General features: G+C 45.3%; 2 protein-coding genes across 2 annotated transcripts; both read left to right on the top strand.

The window, feature by feature from the left end:
- The first annotated feature begins 673 nt into the window (after positions 1-673).
- On the top strand, positions 674-11,627 carry LOC131288443 (uncharacterized). Its single transcript, XM_058317958.1, has 6 exons — positions 674-791; positions 3,311-3,663; positions 4,884-5,094; positions 8,024-8,135; positions 10,606-11,231; positions 11,476-11,627. The coding sequence occupies exons 1-6, from the start codon at positions 674-676 to the stop codon at positions 11,625-11,627; spliced, it is 1,572 nt and encodes a 523-aa protein (XP_058173941.1).
- Positions 11,628-13,322: 1,695 nt separating this feature from the next.
- On the top strand, positions 13,323-18,795 carry LOC131285323 (uncharacterized). The gene is made up of 10 exons (XM_058314533.1): positions 13,323-13,431; positions 14,924-15,098; positions 15,188-15,522; positions 15,709-15,920; positions 16,032-16,148; positions 16,995-17,124; positions 17,209-17,589; positions 18,027-18,257; positions 18,354-18,572; positions 18,641-18,795. The coding sequence occupies exons 1-10, from the start codon at positions 13,323-13,325 to the stop codon at positions 18,793-18,795; spliced, it is 2,064 nt and encodes a 687-aa protein (XP_058170516.1).
- The last annotated feature ends 1,920 nt before the right edge of the window (positions 18,796-20,715 follow it).

The raw sequence follows: 20,715 nt of genomic DNA, 5'->3' as shown, positions 1-20,715 counted from the left end.
TTTCCGCCTCGGAATCGAGAGTGTTAAGAGTTAATTGAAATAGGACATAACCTTTCCAGTCGTGTGTGTGAGGCGTTTGCATTCATTCGCCATTTCAAATGGACAAAATATGCTCCACAACACCTTCGAAGTGTTTTATGTTTGAAATGAATAAACTAACGAGTAGACTCAAGTGTTACAGTTGCGAAATAAAAGAAAGCGGAACACTCGAACACTGGGTCTATCATAAAAGAATCCTCGTGAAGTGTTATTACGGATACAGTTCATAATTAGAGACATTCCGAAGGTGAAGGTAACTGCTTTCACGACTGGCTTTCCAATGTAACATAATGAAAGCGAATGAAGAAGCACCAAATGAATACTAGCGGCAACAAGTAACATACCGGGCAGTTTTAATAAAATAGAAACAAGTTAAAGTGAACCTCTGCGTCGACCTGAAAAAAAAGCTTCCATAAAGCTGCGTAGTTCGTTACAGAAAAACTTCTCGCTTCTTCAACTCCGTAACGTTGCTTTAAGTTCATCCAAAGACAAATTCCTTTCACCTTTCGAAGGCGTTCCCACCCGGGCGAGCATACATCTTTGATTTAAGCTTGGCTCCTCGCACAAGTCTTGGCACAACCGACAACCGAAAGCTTACGCAACAAATCGCGCGAAATTCGCGACTCCACGTGCCATGGCTTGGGTGAACACCGGCGCCGATCTGAGTCACTGTCTCTGCTGCTGTAATCAAAGGCACCTTCTAGCTGTGATATTCATCTTTACCATCGTGATGGGAGCTCCGCACACCCACGGTAAGTAGGAGGCGGCACATGCCCTTCCCCATTTTGGTGAAGGAAATTTTTCGTTCACCAGAAACGTGATTCCAAAAAGGAAATCTGCACGAAGCGGCTTCAAAAGCCGCGTTCATATGGAGCTCCGTGTGAGCGTTACTTTCCGCCGTAGGTTCCAGCGAAGCCGGCATGGGAATGGTAATGCGTTGAAACACGAAAACAAAAAGTAAACCACCCACTCCACCCACGAAACTCCACCGGGAGAAGATCATAAAAATGTATCAAACATGTTTCTCGAGCATTAGATGGAACTGTATTAACTTGATCCGCGGGAGAAAACGCACACTCGAGTGTATTCATGTTCATGCTTCTCAGTTGGCACAGCACGCCCGACAAATGATATGGGCCTGATGTTTTTCCTGGCTCCAGAGCATTCACGGGGAAATTTATTGAAAAGCTTTGAGGCAGACGAAAATTGTTTATGTAGCGCGTTTGTGTTTTCGTTCGAAGTGAAATATAAACCGAGGGTTAGTTAGACATGACATTTGGGTGATTGGGCGCTTGGAAAACGGAAATCCTTACGATTTTATGAAATTTAAATTTGCAATTTGATTCAGTTATTATCGCCATCAGTAATAACACGGTTTTTTAAACAAACAACCCCACAGTGTTCGATTAAACTGCGCCCTGAATGTGATAAGCGAGGGAGAAAATTGACTATCATTGTGGAGCCATTACCATCAATCATATTCCTTTATGCTCCGTAATAACGATTCCGCACCGAATAACGGTTCTCGGCATCCAACGCAATGGCTTTCCCCGAATCGCTCCCCGGGTTCCCGCCGATAGTCATCATTTCACTATCAAGGGATCGATTATTATCGTTCTAATTAATCCTCCCGATGGTGGCGACTAATTTAGTTTCCATCGGCATCATCATCGAGCTGGGGAGGGTGAAACGAGTCCGTTGGGAAGGCGGATAAATCAATATATATTTTTCCTTCACTCTCCGCCACGAACTTTTACCCGCAACCGGGAAACTTCTGTGGAATATAAGTTTAAAGTAAATGAGGTCGGGTAACAAAGGTTCGCTTAAGATCTTTGCAAAGGGAATGCTCTCGATCTGAAGCATTAGCCTTCAGTGGCAGCACTTAGCAGAACATAGAACGATCCATTAGGGCCTGTTGAATAAAAATACGTTTTAACAACCATGTTGAGCTGCTGCTTTGTCTTCTTTAGGAATCAGTTCTTGCACGCACAAGAAAAAAAAAGGAAAATTCGCCTTTAGTGACAATTTCACGAACGACAGTTGAAGCGCAACAATCCAGAAAAAAATGGACGCACATTTGAAAGTCGCAGTACCGTAAGGTTTTTAGAGGGAAAAAAGGAGGAAAAATACAAACAAACAAAGGCACCATAACAACAACAACAACGGCTTCCATCAGCGAAAGAGTGGCAACGAAAAAAGACTTTCCTCAATGAAATCTCAGACACTTTTTCCATTTCGCACGACGACGAATGACCTACGAAGTGAACCGCAAAAGAACTGAACAAGATTCGTCCATTTCTTGGCTCATTTATTGGCACACTCCCACCGGCGGATTCCAGCTCGGGCGGGCTTTTGACCACTCAGCCGCGCCGAAAGCGATTGACGGAAAGGCGGACCAGGACGATTGTGACCGAAATGTGATGCTTGCCCGGAAAACGGGAAGCGAAGCGAGTGGAAAAAGAATTCACCCAGCCAAAACGGCGATGGGTTGCCATTTTTTTTTTTTCAACGTGTTCCTTTTTCCCGGCTCGTCGGAAAACGAAAAGCCGAGGTGGTGTGTGAAATATCATAAAGTCGGTGACCATCATACGACATTCGTGGACGACATCCATTCCGCATTCCTTGGGGACGTTGTGGCGCGGGCTGTGGAAGGCTTACTGATAACAATACGCATTTCCACCGTCCTCTCCCTCTCTGCCCACGAGGTAAGTAAACACCAACAAAGGCGGATCAAATGGGAGCGTGGAAGGAGGGCGAGCAAAAAAAAATAAACAGGACGATAAATACACGAAATAAATTAATACCGGCTCCGACTACAATCAATCATCGGAACCGGAAAGCGGGATGAAATGTACGTCTCGCTCGAACAAGTGCGTGATGGTGGGGAAGGACGGGTGGAGGGGTGAGGGCGAGGAGGAGCGGTAGAAGTGGAGGTCGTGGTGGGTTATTTTTCCGGGAACCGTCACACTCCGAACCGGGGGGCTGGGCCTTTGCGGTGGCAATGCGCGAACACGGAAATGTAGTACATTAATTTTACGCCCACTTCGCCCCACATAGTCGTTCCCTTGGTGAGTTCTTTCCTCCTCCTTTCGGCTCACAAATACCCAGCAAAACAACAACAACAGCAAAACGTTCCACACCCTCCCAACGTCGATAGGAAATCCTTCAAAAATGACAAAATTCAGGTTGTTTATCTGAAACGGCTTTTTGTAGCGCCCGGTTCAATGTTTCTTCTGCTTCTTCTGCGCCCCCTCCCATATCTCACACACAGATACCGCTCAGCAAATGGCGCAGGATAGCACCGGGCTGCCCCCGCACGACGACGACGGCCATCATCCGCATCATCACCACCACCACAGCCATCACCACCAGCATCACCACCACCATCATCATCATCAGCACCATCAGCAGCAGCAGCAGCAGCGGCAACAACAGCAACATCATCTTCACGAGCACAATCAGCAACAGCATCGGCCGCCGACCGGATCGAGCGCCGGGCTGGCCTCGGTGGCCCCGTTTCCGGCGGCGATGTTTTTCGCCACCAAAAACAACACAAAAGTCACCGCACAGCGAGGCGGAACGGCCCTCCTGCCCTGCACCGTCGTCAGCCAATCTTCCGCCCTGGTAAGTCCCCCTCCTCCCCGCCCCCCTCCAGGGGATGACAATGTCCTTTGCACGGATGCGGATATGCGTGGGCCGAAACGTTTCAAATCAATTTTCGCATCCTTTCTTTTTTCCTTTTCTCCACTCGCACAATATTGACACGGGTGTGGGAAACGCTCCGACAATGGCAAGAAACGCTTCTAAAGTGGAAAATATTAAACGAATCTGTCCTCAATCGTTGACAAAAATAGCCCACATAGCATTGATGATCCACATTGCATTAGTGTTCAATTTCAATATTTTTTCAATCTGCAAAATTTAGCTCGAATTCTGAGAATGATACATTCAATAGAAGTTATTTTCGGCCTCCTTTTAATCATCCTAAACAAATGAAGATAGATATTATTTTCAGAACAGTTTACCCTTACAGGACCATAAGCTATTCAAAACTAGAATTGGCAATACAACACAATATTTTTGCTATTTGGGGTGTAAAATAAGAGAATATCACCAGAAAAATCCAGCAGTATGTGTAGGTTTTTTATTATTTCATGGAAATATTTTTCCCTATAAAAGTAAATTAATAACCAGTATAGTTATGATATCGGAATTTCTTTTATTTGCTTTCCACTTCAAATTACATATTAAAAATTCTAAAAAAAGATCTTAGCCATTTCTATAAAAAAATAATTCACCAACTTGCCAAATACTAACTTTTTGTTGTTGGTTGAACGCACGAATGGTTTGGTTTTGGAGCAATTAATTTTGATAGTTCTTTTTTCTTTATTCGTCCAGAAAGACATTTGCCCCCTTTGACATAATGTTTTCTTTGATGTTTCGTTTCAAAAGTATCGTTTTGTTAATTGTTGAACATCCATTTGTGATTTGTTGATTGAGCCATTTGTGATTGAAACCAATTTTAAAATCAACGAGTTTTTAATGACAAGTTTTTGCTATATTTTTTCAACATCTCGTGCCTTGAAACGTGACTGTTGAAGAAAAAAAAACAACTCTTAATTTGTATTTACCTCATACTCCTGTAGAAGTATTTAATTGTTGTTTCGCTTTCAAAGAGATGTATCTTTTCCAGCTGCTATCATAAAACCAAGCGATGCTTTTCCTTTGGGAAAATAAACAATCAAGCCTCCCAGGGGAGCATAGGTTCATTTGCATTCCTAGAATTTGTTTGCCTTCTAATAACTCTTCGATTTGTTTCCCCCCTCTCTCTCTCTCTCCCTCAGGTATCGTGGGTACGACGGCAGGACTTTATGCTGCTTACGGTCGACCTGGAGACGTACATCAGCGACGAGCGGTTTCTGGTCGAGCACCTGCGCCACCTGGGCCACTGGGCCCTCCGCATCAAGTCGGTGCGCACCGAGGACGAGGGCCTGTACGAGTGCCAGCTGTCCGTTCATCCCGTGCAGTCGGTGTTTGTCGAGCTTACGGTAGTGGGTAAGTGGTGTGCATATGTTCCGTGCTGCCGTGCTTCCGTTCTCGACGGAAGGATATCGACGAGTGGCTCCACATTCCCGGGGAGGATAACCCCATCGAGCAGAAATGATTTTCCAATGAAAGCACTTTTCTTCCAGCACCTTTCCTCACGGACATTTTACGGCAGACAGCCCGCTATGGCAACCGGCTATGGCCATGAAAACAAAGCCAACTTAAAATGGAATTCGAAAGCAATATCGGGGGAGGGAAAAGCCTGGCGAAAGAGAAAAAAATACAAACGGGCGAAGAGGGAAATTAAGAGGGAACGAAACAGAACCGGCAACGACAGGAAGATCTCATGAAAAATTCCTTCGACGACACAAATCTATACAGCGAAAAGCGATCAAATGCGAGATGATGGCCCCATAAGACCGCCCTCGCTCCTCGAACCGGTAACACGATACCGAGCTGCACGTTTTTTCCTGCCGGAAAAGAAAAACACTCGGCACACGGGCTCGGCAGGTGGAAAAAGGGCAAGAGGAAGAAAATAATCTATACCATGGCCCGGGCGGATTGCCACCGTTGCCGTTCCCGGGGCCCGATTGGAATGGATTTTCATGTCTCAAGATATTTGGCATTCTTTTTTCCACTTCACGTGTATCGTCGTCGCATGTGATGTTATTTTAAATTTTTCTTTCCCGTTGTGTCTTTCACCTTGCTGATCGTTGGTACTGCTACTACCTCTCGTGCCGCCGGAAGGCAAAACCGGTAAGCCGGTTCAGGAAGGATTCCAACCGGCCCGGGACGGGCTTGCCGAAGATTGTCGAATCATATTGTAAACTAAACTGGCATAGTGGAAAGCCGGAAAATACCTTTCGACCCGGAGAAAAAACGAAAAATAAAACAAGGCAAAGGTAAAGGATGTACCCGACCGGGCGGAATTGGACTATGCCAAGAGCAGTGGAGGGGTTTAATGTCAGGTGTCAGGGTATATGTTTACACGTGCAAAAGGGTCGCCGAGGATGGGTCGGAAAAATTGGGCTGCTCGTCAGCATTTTGTTCTGTGGGATGGAAATTTGAAATTGCGACGATAATAGGCATGCAAAAATGTCATGTCGTAGGGGCGAGAGTTTACTTTTCCCTTTCGTTTATTTTATTTTTTTTTTTTTGCATGTCAACACAATTTTCCGTGATTGGGTTCGTTTTCAGTCGGACAAGAATATAAATACTCAGTTTAAAACAGCAATTTGGCTAACGATTTTCCTCTTCTGGTGTACTACGCCGAATGCATTCTGATAGGGTTTTGCTTCGTTGGATTCGCTTATGCTTGTTGAACGTCAAAGCTTCAACCGTTCTTGCTCATCGAATCGGAGCTGATCTTGTTAAAATATATTAGATTCTACAAATTTCGCCCACCTACCTTCCCGGTCGAACATACCTCCCCCCGGCGCAAAACTGCCGACATTTTAAGATCTTGTTTTACGGCAATTGCTTTCCATGCTCGAAGATTCTAAATCTCCGCCACTCCCGATCTACTAGCGATCCGAAAGCTTCCAATCGTAAGCCAGTCGAGCTCGGAACAGCCCGGTCCCTCTTCCCTCTTGGCGTGTGTTTTGACGAGTCCCGTTTCCAATCATGACCGCCGCAACCGTGATGGCACCCCGTGTAAGAGGTGGAAGCGAAAGCAGTGTATCGTGCAGCCGATTATACGGAAAGCTCCCGTGTGGTTCCACGGCACGATCGCTCGAAGGTGCCGGGGAAAATTGAGTTTTCATTAAAGCTTGATGAAATCCCATCGATCCCATCGCAACCTGAAACAGTCGCCGGACGATGTCGACGGTCGCTTCTCGCTACCGCAACCCCGGCCGGACTGCCACCCTCCGATGGCACGGAAAGCTTCTTGGAAACCCAATTTCCATGTTTGCCTAACGGGGTCGTCAAAGAGGATATTTTAATTAAATTATTTACAATCTGCAACCAAATTTTACCTTTCCCGTACTGGCAGCACCTTGTATGGGCTTCGTACGTGTTTGAACAGTGTATTTAGTATTTGTTCGTTGGCTGCACTTCCATCCAAAACAACCCCGGCTCGGTCCGGGAATAGAACAAGAGGTTAAATTAAATTTTACAAGCTTTATGTATCTCCATTACCAGATTCACACTAAGTACAATGGTTTGATTTGGATTTCAATTTAAATATGGCAAATAGAGTGTCTATTGCATTTTAAAGAATTGAAGAAAAGAAATGAAAAATGACTGCAGCATTTTACATGATTTAAAACCAAATCCCTATTTTAACCTTCTTGCGATAAACAACCATACCAACTCCATCAGAACATATCACTTTACTCGCAAAGGAGCTGGGATTGAAACGTGGAACCAGTCGCATTAGTTGTTTGCAGCAAAGCACATCATAGGGAAATAGAATTCGATCAAAGTCGACATTGAACCACGGAAACGTATTACTTACCGGTTCGACTTCCCACTGAGAAGCTTCCGACGCTAGATTCCTTTTAACGCTTCAAACACTTGCAATCCCGAAAGTCGAACAGGGGGCAGAAACATATCAAAGGTACCCCGGATTGAAGCGACACACGGCACATATAATCGAACATGGCACGGGAAAAATATAATCGAACATGGAAGGCGCGCACCGTGTTTTGCTTTCGACGTTTGTTGGCGAGCTGTCTCGCAGGATGATTTCCGCGCTTCCCGCACGGAACGAGAATATATTCTCGAACCGTCTCAAGGGAAACCAGCACGCAATAGGTTTTTCCCTACCACCACTATACCTGCTCGAGTTTGTGGAAGTCTTTTCCTCCCGCTGGAGAAGTGTCTTAAATCTAATACCCACTACGATATCCACTTCTTTGTCTGCTCGTTTGTTTCCTCCCACTTTCTAACACGACGCCTACTTTCTTCACCTACTTTGATGCGTTTCCTTTCGCAGAAGCGGTCGCCGAAATCGTCGGAGCGCCCGATCTGCACATCGACGAAGGTTCCACGTTGCGGCTGGAGTGCCAGCTGAACAGTGCCACGGAAAACCCCACGTTCGTGTTCTGGTGAGTACGGGGGAACGGTTGAAGATTGCCAATTGATTCACGCATATGCAAACTATGAATAATATTTGTTCATCCTTCCTTATAAATTAAGTGCGGGATTGGTGGAAACGATCAATTCACGATACCATTTTTCCAAATACCATATGCGCCACGTGGGACCCGGAAAACGTTTGAACGATAATCGAACGAAATGGCATTCAAAATAATCCATCCGAAAGGCGAAGGTTTTTTTTCCTGAATTTCCTTTTTGTTTTCATCCTCGTGACAAACGATGGGTTTTTAAAAAATCCATTTCACCATCGACCGGTGTTTGCTTTTTATCTCGTTTTTACATTATCCCACATCTCGCCAGCTCTCGTGCTACCGTGAACCGTAAGCATCGATCGTTAAAATTACATCTCTCCTACCTGTTTTGCGTTAATCCTTTTGCATTCTCCAAACGTAATATTCACTGGCCATCATCTCGTGCGCGAGTTATTATTTGCTCATAAATGCATTAAACGCGCCTACGAAAACGAAGGAAAGTGCAATCCAATGTCGTTGGGAGAAAAAAAAGGTATGTTGCCAAAATGCCAACCGTAATCCCGGTTGCTCCAAAATTATTATCATCCCGTCTCCCATTCCCGCGTACAAATCTGTAAACAAACGTTCATCTCCGTACAGGTATTTTCCGTACGCGACCCGTAAGGCACCCGACCCATTTGATTTAAATTTATTTCACCATTTTGGGGATTTTTTTTTTTTCGGACCGCTTTATGGAACGCGATTACCGGCACGATCATGGGCACTCAATAGTGGCCCGGTGACAAATGGTCAGGTTTAAGCCCATTTTATGCTAACCAGTCCGGATGGTCCCGGAATCCCCCCCGGAATCCCCCGCAGCCGCCAACAAACGGCTCGATCGACGTTGCGTGGGGAAATGAATAAATAAGCAAGTGCCTGTAAGTAAATGGGGTTGTGTTTCGTAAAGCCGAAGAATTTGTACCCATGAACAATTGTCCGGTAGGTGAAAATATGTTTTCTGACGCACCCGTAATGAAGGCATGACAATGTGCTGCAGTAAAACGGGAACCGCTGTCGATTGCGATATGGTGCAACATACTCAGTGGTTTTCGCCGAAAAAGTGCACTTTACAGTAAATTGATTCCATCCCAACGTAGATGTCGGGGAGCTGGTGTTTAGAGCGGGGCACGCTCACGCAGGGTTCATAATTAACTTACCACAAAACGCTGCACCTTTAAACCGATTAGGGTCGCCGATAGAGAGAGAGTGCACCCACTCACCGAAACCGACTCGCTGCAGCGCTACATTTGCGAAAAACCACTAATCACCGAACCACATTCGTTCGGGCGCAAAATGTTGCTCCCCGTAGTCCCCTTCCCCCCACCTTCCCCTCGGCGGGGGGAACCTGGAAACCGGATGATCTATGCCAGGAGCATCGATCTGGATAATTACGCTCAAGCGCTTGGGCGAGCTTCGCCGAATCGACACCAGTTCGAGCGTCCCATCCTCGTCCTGGAGGTCCTGGAACGCACACCCATCCCCCCCCTGGCGCATCCGGATGTCCCAGAAACGATTACAAGCGCCCGCCGTTAGTGTGGTTAAATTATTCAGTGCGCTTTTCCGGCGGTGAATTGTGGCATCCCTTCCCCGGGTGCGACGCTGTAATGGATGTTTCCACACGTGTGGAATCTACTCTCGCGTGGAATCCAGCGCGGCTGCTAAACAATTGTGTTTCCCGTGGAGAACGGACCCATTTTCCGACAACACGATGAGTACAGAATCGTAACAAATCCACGACTTCCAAGGTCGAAGAATTTTCCCTCCATTCAATGGTTCGTTTGAAAACTCAATTATTGGCGAAAACTCAAAACCTTTAACAATACATCAGGAAAACACAAACATCAACTTGTTTTAAAACTGTAACAAAACCTTTTTTTACAATCTTTTTTTTGCCATCCAATTCCACCCGTCCATGTTCATGGTTGGTTCGACATTTTTCACAGTTCGCGAATTCAATTAAAAACTCCATTTCGATCAAAAGTAACCACGGTTGGATATACGGATGGCCTCAAACAAGTAAAATATATTTCTCGCTCTCTCGACAACAACGCCAACGACAATGTTGTCAATTGCTTGCCGAAGTATTCACGGATTTTCCGATCGAAAGCGCATGCAAATGAATTGCAGAAACATTTTTCCGAAATTCAATAGAATTTTTGTGACATAAATAAATTAAAATTCATGGTAAATGTTGGTGGCTAAAAGCGTATGGAAATTGTGAAGGACTGTTTGTTCGTGTATTAAAATTTCCTCGAAACTCCTACTAATGGAAAATCCACTTTGTGACTGTTGCGTGATTGGTCAATAACCAGCATTTTAATTTATGCCTTTTAAATATATTTATTAGGAAATCGAGAAACCAGCTTACTAAGACCATCTATTTTTTGTTCCTTTTTCCCCTCCGTAGGTACCACGAACAAAACATGGTCAACTTTGACCAGCTGAATGGCTTTTCCGTCACACCATTCCAGCCTCCGGCCACCGCTGGCCTCCAGCACCTGCATCACCTCCTGTCACACCCGTCTCTCGACGATCACGAGCTGCAGCAACTCTCGTCGGAGGACCACGCGTTCGGCGATCCCTTCGGTGACGAAGACGTTGGCGACGACGGTGACCTCTCCCGACGGCGCCCTCTGCACCTCGAGCAGGACACATTCCTCCGGATGCCCTCCTCTGCCTCCTCCTCGTCCTCGTCCGCTTCCTCGCTGTTACTCGCGTCCCTGGCAGCCGCCGCCTTATCTGCTTCACCTTCCTCCTCGTTGCAACATCTGGACCAAAGCCATCCTTCCGATCTGTCGTCGGAGCGCGTCGGTACAGCGTTCCCGGACACGCATCACAACCAGGCCCATCTGCACCGGCTCCACGGGCTGTTCAGGCACAACTTCTCCAGCAGCCCGCTGCTCTACTCGCATATCCTGACGCCGGCCCCGAGCATCCTCACCATCAAGGAGGTCCACCTGAGGCACGCCGGTAATTACACGTGCGCCCCGTCGAACGCACGTCCGGCCAGCATCACCGTGCACGTCCTGCAAGGTGAGTATTGTTTCCAGAAATCGTAGGGATTACGTTCTGAAGCGTACAACCATTTACCTACGAGAGGGTAGTTCCAGTAAACTAATAAACTGTTGAAGCTCTTGTTGCGAGTTCGTGGAAAATTAGAACCATCTGTCAGTCATTTGCCAAAATCGGGTTCGATACGTTCGGAACAATTTACGTCGAGAACAACAAGACCGTTCGCTAGGACTAACACGATCGTGTTGCGCCTTCTCTTCAACAGGTGAAAAACCGGCCGCCATGCAGCACGCCAACCGCAGCCAGTTGGACGACGGAGGAAAACAGGCGGCCCGAAACGGATCACCATCGTACCGGGACCAACATTTCCTTGTGCTGCTCACGGTGCTACTGTTCTGGGCGTTGCAGAATCGGTGAAACAAAATAGTTAAAACAAAATGGGCGTAAACCACAGGGAAAGCGGTTTCCAACGTTGGAAACGAAAGATGGTATTTTTATTGAAGATTAAAATGGTCAAGGATGGACGCAGCGTGGGAATGTTCAAACGAAAAGAAACTCTAACAGTATTTTAACTCCACCTCGTACGTCGAGAGCGACCGGGAAAAAGGAAGAAAGTGATCGGAGATCGATTGTTTTGCGTTTAAGTTTGACCATTGTTCAACTTCCTTCCGTCGCATCAATGTTTGGAAAAGAGATAAAAGAAAATCCCCACTTCCCGTTCCATGTAAAATAGAACTCGACTCGTTTCAATAACTCCAATTTCGCCATGTTACAATGTTTCTCTCCAGCAAAAACCAAAAAACAAAAAAACGGCGAAAGCGCAAACGCAACGCAGCAACAGGAACATGTAAGCCACGTAGTTAGCTAAAAATGTTTGTTATAATGCAAAGTGAATATAAAGGAAGGACTAATTTAAGAATGAAGGAAAAAGAAGTACAGAACGCACGTTATACTGGGCGGGCGGGAAAAAAATGCTTGTTCGACGACGTCGTGGGGGATAAGGGAACGGGACAAAAGAAAAGTATTATTCATATACAGGAAGTATTCAGTACTAAATAAATGAAATGAAACCTGAAGCTCCTCGATGTGTCTGGTGTTTTTTTTTTTCAAACTGGGTTGGAAAAAATTGATGACAAAAAGCTTCCTTGAAAGCCCAACGAACATGTGGCCTCGTGGGATCTTTTAGCATTGATGGTAGTGGGCACACAATGGAACCTACACACGCACCCGAACGTACAATGGCCCCCTGAGAATCCCGAGTTCAAATATGAATCTTTTGTCGATCAACAACTGCGTTTGAGTGGGGTGGGTTCAGGAAGTTGGTAAGATTTTTTACATATTTTTCCAGTTTTTCTAACGTATTATAACAAAGCGTATTCCTACAGCCTTATCAGCTCCGAATTGAGCATAAAAGAAGAAGCGCTGGAAAACATACGCACTCCCTTTGTATTTGTATTATACATGTATATCTTCCTTTTAGAACCAGTATTCTCAATACTTTACAACAAAAACACAAAGATTCAGGCATTGGCAATCTTTTTGGAAAATATTAATAATTTGCTGCGCATATCAAAAACCCTTTTAAATTGTTATTAAATTTTTGTACGTAAAGTTTTATGATTATCAGGTTACGCAATATTTCATTTCAGCATTTGTTGAAATAACGAAACGACGCGAGAATCAAACCTTTACCAGACAGCGTGTAATCGTAATGTAGACGTACTTTTTTTCACTTATACCTCCGATGAGACGCATAGATGCAAAAGGAAGAAAACATAGCACCAATGCAGCGTCGGGGGTTCAGCCTTTTCCGGACCGGCACGCGTCCTCTGCGGCATAATCTAAGCCCGAGTGAGTAGGTCTTCCGATAAGGACCGCTACGCGATTGCACTACCGAATGGAGCGGAAAGGAAATAAACAACAACCGCTTCGGTGAAGCATACTTTACGACTGATTAATTCGAAATAGATGACAAAAAATTAGGCCCTCCGATAATCCGGAGGTTTTGAACTCGGCAGACGCAATGATCGACCGCTAATCGTTGGTTAGTTGCTTTCTCGAAGGCACGCGAGTAGCCACGCGTACGTTGACCGGTCACAAAACGACGAAAAGATGTTTCTCGGAGCTCCCGGCAGAAGTTGGTGGCCATGTGTTTTAGCGTTTGTGCAGTTCGTTTTCGAATGTGAATCTTTTATCGGCTTACCGTTGGCCACGAAACCGGGTGGGTGGAAATCTTTCTGTTGTGAATTGTTTTTCTAAATGAGTTACCTATGTGTTACTTTAGTGTGCGAAACTGAGAATACTTGGTGATTGAATATCAGTGTGTAACAGTCCGAAAGAGTTCCTTAATTAACTTCGATCAATTCGTGTCCTTTTGTATCTAAGTATAACTTAAAGGAACGTGAATGCTTCAATTTTTTTCACAAAGTGTATCACATTTTTCTTCTTCAGTTCCAATTAAAGTGTGTTTTTTTTTTGCTGAGAGATTGTAAAGCATTTAACATCTCAACAAGTCTCATATATCGCATCCAATTCTTCGAGTTTCTGGTTAAAAATATTGAACCAAATTTCATTTAAATGTGTTCATAGCTTAACAATTTTGACATCAGGGTTTCCAATGTATAATAATTTTTTTTTGTGAACATTTCGAGACGGAACATTTCTTGTGATTTTTTAGCTAATCAAATTAAACCGTTATCTCCCCTTTGTTTTACACATAGTATTTGCACCACCACTTTTTTATATCAAATCGAATATATACTTTTTTTAAATTATCAGCACTTCAACATACCGTAAGTTGTCCATGACGAAGAACTGACTGTTGCCAGCTTGGCGAATTTCATCAGTGACGGCCACAGTTGAAGAACAAATTACAACATAGGGTGAAATAACCCAACCTCAACTCAAAATCTAGTAGAGTATAGGGTTCAAACGTAGCATTATCAAAAATTAAATGTACATAACACATTTTTGGCTTGCGCTGCAACATCAGCGAATCGCCGGATGTATTTATTAACCTTCAATAAAGACTGCCCTAAGCCTTATTTTGTTTAGCATCATATTAAAGATTAGTTGCATTATCAGCAACGAAACGGTGCTGATCAATCAAAACCCCTATCATAAAACTGTATGAACATTTCGGCACAGAATTCGATGTCATATGTTTTTGCTGAAAATTGGTTTGAAGTTCAAGCTTTCTTTCTTCTTTTTTCCTGATAAACGACTTCTTTCGTGATAATGGTTACTAGGAGAAAAACAAGCCAGACTCGCCCAGTCGGGAGGTTAGTCGTGAAAGACAATGGCTCGTGGTTATCAAAATATTGTGTAAAACAATGTAGCGAGCATTTGGAACGCATTAGCGTAAATCAAAGGATTGCTTAGAATTTTGCGTTTTGAGAAGAATGAGAGATAGAAAGAGAGACCTCAAAACTGAATGGGAAAACATTTCTAATGACGTCGCCAAATAACAAATTTTTTTTACAATACTGCATGAAAATTGCTCTTAAAGTAGTGTTTTGTGCCAAATGATTGAATTGGAATGTGGTTTTTCGAAAACGTAAGAACAATTATAATCTAATCTGACAAACGCCTTCTACTCGTTTTTCGTGAAAATAAATTTCCTTTCTAAAAGATACTGAGTGAATTTGTGGCATAAAACTGAGGAACAATAGAACATCAACAATACAAAAGCGTGCATATATTTCCCATTGCAGCAAGCCTATGGCCCGCTCTCCTTAAACTTCCTCCATCAGCACTGAAAAGTGCACTCCCAACAACTCCGGAACAAATCGTGCGGGGCGAAAAGTGCGACCGGGAGTGCGTCCCGGATGGCCCACCCCTCGCCTGTCACTTTCACTGGAGGCTGGAAAACTTTGCCACCATGGGATCGTAAGTACTAGCGCACGGAAAAGGCCTCCCCACGGTCCGGTCCAAAAACTTTCGTCCTCAATTACGCCACTGTCCACTTTGCTTTGCAGCTCGTGCTGGCTTTGCCAGAAGGGCAACCGTACGCACTGCTTCCACCGGCAGTGCGTCACCGGGAACGGCCTGGAGCGGGGAGTTTTCACCATCAACCGGCGCATTCCGGGCCCGGCGATACACGTCTGCAAGCACGACACCATCGTGGTGGACGTGGAGAACGGGTTGGAAGGGGCGGGCTCCACGATTCACTGGCACGGGTTTCACCAGGAAGCGAGTCCGTGGATGGACGGTGTGCCGATGGTGACCCAGTGTCCGATTGCCCAATCGACCACCTTCCGCTACCGGTTCGAGGCCGTCGAGGCGGGCACGCAATTTTATCACTCACACTCAGGTTGGTTTTACATTATTTGTTTTTGTTCAATGAAATAAAACTAACGCTGTTTCTAAATAATCAATCAGGAAAATATTCCAGCTACAAATTTGTCCAACTAACGGCCCACAGTGCACTAGCACACATTCGCCGATCTAGCAGGCGGACGGAATAGTTTTTAATTTCGCCTCCCTTCCCCGTCCACAGGCTTCCAGAAAGCGAATGGCCACTACGGGATGGCCGTCGTGCGCTCGGCGGACGACCTAAACCGGGCCCAGTACGACTACGACCTGAGCGAGCATCGGATCATCATCTCCGACTGGACGCTGGACATGGTGGAAAAGTGGGTCCCGGGCCTCCAGAACCAGTCGATGCGCGTCGACTCCGTCCTGATCAACGGTCGCGGGCGGTACTTTAATGTATGAATAATGAATTTCCTTCCCATTCCCGTCCCACGTTTCCACGGACACGTGCTGTAAATGAAAATTTATCGAAAATTATCCACACCATCTCTCTGGGTTTTGATGCAGGAAACGACCGGCACAAGAATGGAGGCACCGTTGACGGTGTACCGGGTGGAGTACGGGAAGCGGTACCGCTTCCGGTTGATCAGCAGCGGCAGCCAGTACTGTCCATTTCAGACGCAGGTACGCTCGAGAAGTAGTTGGTAAAATTTGTAATTGCGTTAGGATATGTGGAGCATCGTTCGCTTCCAGCGCATTATGGTCGAGTGCCGTTTTTTTCAACAATTTTTGCTATCCCCTTTTCATTCCACGATTCCTGTATAATTGCTTGAGTAATTTGAAAATGAGCAATATTTCTTCATGAAACCAAATTGCTAGCAATTTCTATTTTTTCCGAACACCTTTTTTTTTTATTCGAGCACGGATTCCCTTTTGCTCCACTTTAGGGGAGCCGATTAAGGCCATTAATCGAATATGCAAATTGAAGGTATGGGGTTACCTGCATATTAAGTTATGTACATAAATTCATTTGAATTTTATATTTCAGTTCAATTTAATTTAGGTGGGAATTGAGGAAAATTTGAGTATGAACCATGACCTTATTTATTATGTCATGAACTGTACTTAGGGCATTCCTTATGTTTACAGAGTTTTTACAAATGCACTTATTTTTTAATTCCTCTCCTGCATTCAATTGCAACTGTGCAGTTTCTTTAGTTTTATTTTAACTTTACTTATGTCGTGAACTATTCTTAGTGCCTTTTTATGTTCAAACAATTTTTACAAATGTTCTTAGTTTTGTTTCGTCTCCTGCATTCAATTGCACCTGTGCAGTTTCTTTAGTATTATTTTAACTTTTATTCGCCATTTCTTATCTCAAGACCTGTCTTATCCTTGTGTTGTGTTTTCTTGAATAAAATAGTACCGTTTATATGTTAGACTTATGCAAAAGCTCATCGATTTTACCACTTCCATGTTGTTGTAACGAAAGTACAGATGCAAACATTCAATTATCCCATTTGATGTTAGATCCAGAACCACAGCATGTTAATCATCTCGACTGACGGAGGCGCGGTGCAGCCGAAGCACACGGTGGACACGCTAGTCGCCATATCGGGCGAGCGGTACGATTTCGTCCTGACGGCCAATCAAACACCCGGTACGCCAGCCCAGCCACAAACCACTTCTGGAGCATCGAGAACTGAACGGAAATCCTTCTTCCCTTTACCCTCTCTCACTTCAGGTAATTACTGGGTTCGCGTGCGTGGCATCGGTTTCTGCAATTCGATGCGGGTGGAAGACTTTGCCATCCTGTCGTACATCACGGGCGACGAAGGCATGGACCCGGGGCTGACGGTGGAGCAGACGCTAGCCTTTCCGAAGCAACCGGTCCCGGCGTACGACGAGCCGTACCCGCTCGGGATCGTGTTGAACCACCAGACGGCACCATGTTACACCCCGGGCGATGAATTCATCTGCGCCGCCGATCTGGAGTCGTACGAGCAGTACCGGGACGACGAGCTTATCGATGCACCCGCGGATCGGACCTTCTACCTGGGCTTTCACGTGATCCGGGCGAACAATAGTGTGCTTTTCGCCGAACGCGGGTCCGCGCATTTTGCAAGTGAGTGAATGTGCAAGTGAAACTCCGCCCAAGGAGTTTTCCGGAGACGATCGGAAAATGGAGCATCTTTAATCATTTGCCACGCCAATAGCTTGATGCATGTTTGGAAATCACCTTCAATTCATCGTTTGCTCGCCATACCGAGGCAGGATCCGAAGTGCTCTTCGTTGTCGTTTTTCAACTCGATAAGCACACGGTCGGTTTGAGGATGCAATGGAACTAATTTAATAATGTCTGTGATGCCGTCGATTCCCTGGCAAATGAGTCTTATGCATTCTCCCACAAATTCTCTTTGCCGCAAAGACTCTATTAATGTGTCATTGAAACGGCCTCCTTTGCCGAACCATAAGAAGGGTTTCTAATGAAGACGATAAATTCATAAACAACCTCGGTGATTAAACAAACCCCGCCACTCACCCTCTCTCTCTTTCACTCAGCCGTGAAGGACGATTTCAACACGATCGGTGCAACGAACATGATCAGCTTCGAGCCACCCAGCTTCCCCCTGCTGGTGCAGCCCGAGCTAATACTGGACGAGGACACGATGTTCTGCAACGTCAGCCACAAGCCGGCCTATTGCGACGACGACCACCTATGTTTCTGCACCCATCGCATGAAAGTGCAGCATAACGACGTTATCGACATAGTGCTGTACGATACCGCCAAAGGTAGGTTTTTCAACTCCCCCCACCAAACCCCCAATCGATTTCCCAACCTCCAATCGGTCTCGCTTGCTCTCTCTCTCTCTCTCACTCGATTCACAGTAAGGCAAGAGTTCTACCATCCGTTCCATCTGCACGGCCATCGATTCATCGTGACCGATACTGGCCGGTTTCCGGGCAACATCACCACGGGCCAGATCCCGTACCTGCGGAACCTACGCACCGTCCGGCGACCGAACGCCCTCTCGCCGCCCTACAAGGACACCCAATCCATCCCGAACCGTGGCTTCGTGCGGATACGCTTCCGGGCGGACAATCCGGGTGGGTCTCTCTTTCTTAGACACCAAACCTCCCGACGCCAACCTAACCCATTCTCCTTTCGATTGCAGGATTCTGGCTGATACACTGCCACTTCGAGTGGCATCTTGCCAACGGGATGGGGCTGGTGCTGCAGGTTGGCGAGATCGAGGGGATGCTCAAACCACCGGCCGACTTTCCACGCTGCGGCAGCTACCAACCGCCGCTCGACGGCGCCACGCTCTGAGCCGGCTTCCGGATTTTCCGACAAATTGAACGTGAAGTCAAAAGTATGCGTAGTTTTATGGCAATGTGCAGCATTAAATTTATCCCAGCTCGGTACTAAATTATGGATTTGTGGCCGGCGTGAATCTGTGTTAAGGCTAGGCGGTAGGAAATAAATAGTTAATTCTTCCAAAGACACCGATTGGTGTTTACCTTATGAGAGAATATTCATCGGAAAATCTTTTTGCCTATGAATACGTAAGTATTGATCTTAAATTATTTGATCTTTAACACCAGTTTATGAATTTTGAATGATAATCTGTTTGTTGTTGTTGAAACCGGTTTGTTGTTGAAAAACAGCATTGCGCTGTCAAGGGTTACACGTTCGAATCCTAAAGGTAGGCAAACTGCTATACACGTTACAGCGGTTGCGTTACTTTTAAATTCTAGAAAACACATAAGCTTGTAACGTTTTGCATTTTGAAGTATCCTGTATCCTTTATTTATTTATTTTTCGTTTAATATAACCAATTTTCCGCTATAAAAAAAATACAATAATCTGGTTTGCTTTGGTACGCTTCCAAAGGTTATTCAATAAGGTACCAAAACTGTCGTATCCTGCGATAGAACACCCGGCTAACGATCCTATCGCACTCACATGCCATAAATCAACCGAAACTGATTGGCATATCTATTTGACCGGTTTGGCCCACGGCTGTGAAAACCATGGCAGCTTTTTCAGCTGCCCACGGGACACTACGACTTGTCGGAGGAAGGGCTAGAATAAGAGCATTATTTTTGTTTCCCACGGCAACCAAACCCATGGGTTACAGCGGAACCTTACCAACGAATTCTACAGTTTGTTAGGAAAAATATACTTCGAGCGTCATCCAAACATGGTAAGAGGAATTTACTTATTCACTTGACTCTTGTGGAACCGCGCTTTCATCAGAATAATGAAACAAATTCAATCGAAATGTTAAACGCATTTTGCATGAAATACATCAGTTTAGACAAGACACATTTTCTAGCTAGCGGAAAATTATTTTAGCAGCGGAGACATTGCAAATGGCCAAGGATAAATAGAAGATCCTTCCATTGAAACGGGCCAGATGTCTTTTTTTCTCATCCGTGCGTTTATTTTCGCTTTCACTGCACAAATTCCTCTGTTCGTTTCATAATCAAATAAACCTTCCCTGAACTGACTGGGAGTGCCTTCTCAATCGCAAACCCCTCAAATGGATTTAAAACCCAGACCCGAGCTAGCTTATGTAATTTCTTTAATTGGCTCTTTGAATATGCTTTCCAACCCAACCAGGGATATCCGGTAGAGCCGGTGGGATCAAGCCTTTCAGACCCCAAAAAAACAACACGCATTGCACTCCTTTTGCTTTCACATAAATACACACACGCACTCGGCCGGTGCGTACGTGTTTGCGGAGCAATTTAAGGACGACATATGCCTACCGGGTGACAGGGAAAAGTCAGCGCACGCCAGCGGCCCTCTGGGGAACCCTAATCAACGTTGAGCGAGATGACACACGAGGTCACCGGCATCGAGAGGGATCATCGTCGGTATGAAAAGTTATCCGGAAAGCAAACATTTGCATTCTGCGTGACTTTCCAACCGGAACGGAACCGCGAGTACGAACCCGGAGAGCACAGATGGGGAGTGTTCTATAATTTATGAACACCGGCTCCTTAAGTGTCCCGTGTGACGCGTTTACGTACAGCGATGTTTGAGGTTTGATTTAAAACACGTGCGCCCCTCCGTAGACGCACTTTGATGGGTTCGAGATTTGTGAATGTGCTTGAGCGGCTTGTTGTCTTGCAAAAAATTGCCTCATCAAGACATGATAATGGTAAAAAATTATACAAAGTTTTGCTTATCACATTGCTTGGTTTGATCCCGTGACTAATTTGTTGGAATGTTTTCGAAAAT

This window comes from Anopheles ziemanni, chromosome 2, assembly GCF_943734765.1.
Source record: "Anopheles ziemanni chromosome 2, idAnoZiCoDA_A2_x.2, whole genome shotgun sequence".
Classification (NCBI taxonomy): Eukaryota; Metazoa; Arthropoda; class Insecta; order Diptera; family Culicidae; genus Anopheles; species Anopheles ziemanni.
This window is presented reverse-complemented; position numbering and strand designations above follow the sequence as displayed.

What these genes read in the sequence shown, in the direction of transcription:
- LOC131288443 (XM_058317958.1), top strand. Translation starts at nt 674, where the DNA reads ATGGCTTGGGTGAACACCGGCGCCGATCTGAGTCACTGTCTCTGCTGC. An exon ending in TGTCGAGCTTACGGTAGTGG is followed by an intron (nt 5,095 to 8,023) that starts GTAAGTGGTGTG and finishes TTCCTTTCGCAG; the next exon opens with AAGCGGTCGCCGAAATCGTC. An exon ending in AACCCCACGTTCGTGTTCTG is followed by an intron (nt 8,136 to 10,605) that starts GTGAGTACGGGG and finishes TCCCCTCCGTAG; the next exon opens with GTACCACGAACAAAACATGG.
- LOC131285323 (XM_058314533.1), top strand. Translation starts at nt 13,323, where the DNA reads ATGTTTCTCGGAGCTCCCGGCAGAAGTTGGTGGCCATGTGTTTTAGCG. An exon ending in GTCGCGGGCGGTACTTTAAT is followed by an intron (nt 15,921 to 16,031) that starts GTATGAATAATG and finishes GTTTTGATGCAG; the next exon opens with GAAACGACCGGCACAAGAAT. An exon ending in CTTCCGGGCGGACAATCCGG is followed by an intron (nt 18,573 to 18,640) that starts GTGGGTCTCTCT and finishes TTTCGATTGCAG; the next exon opens with GATTCTGGCTGATACACTGC.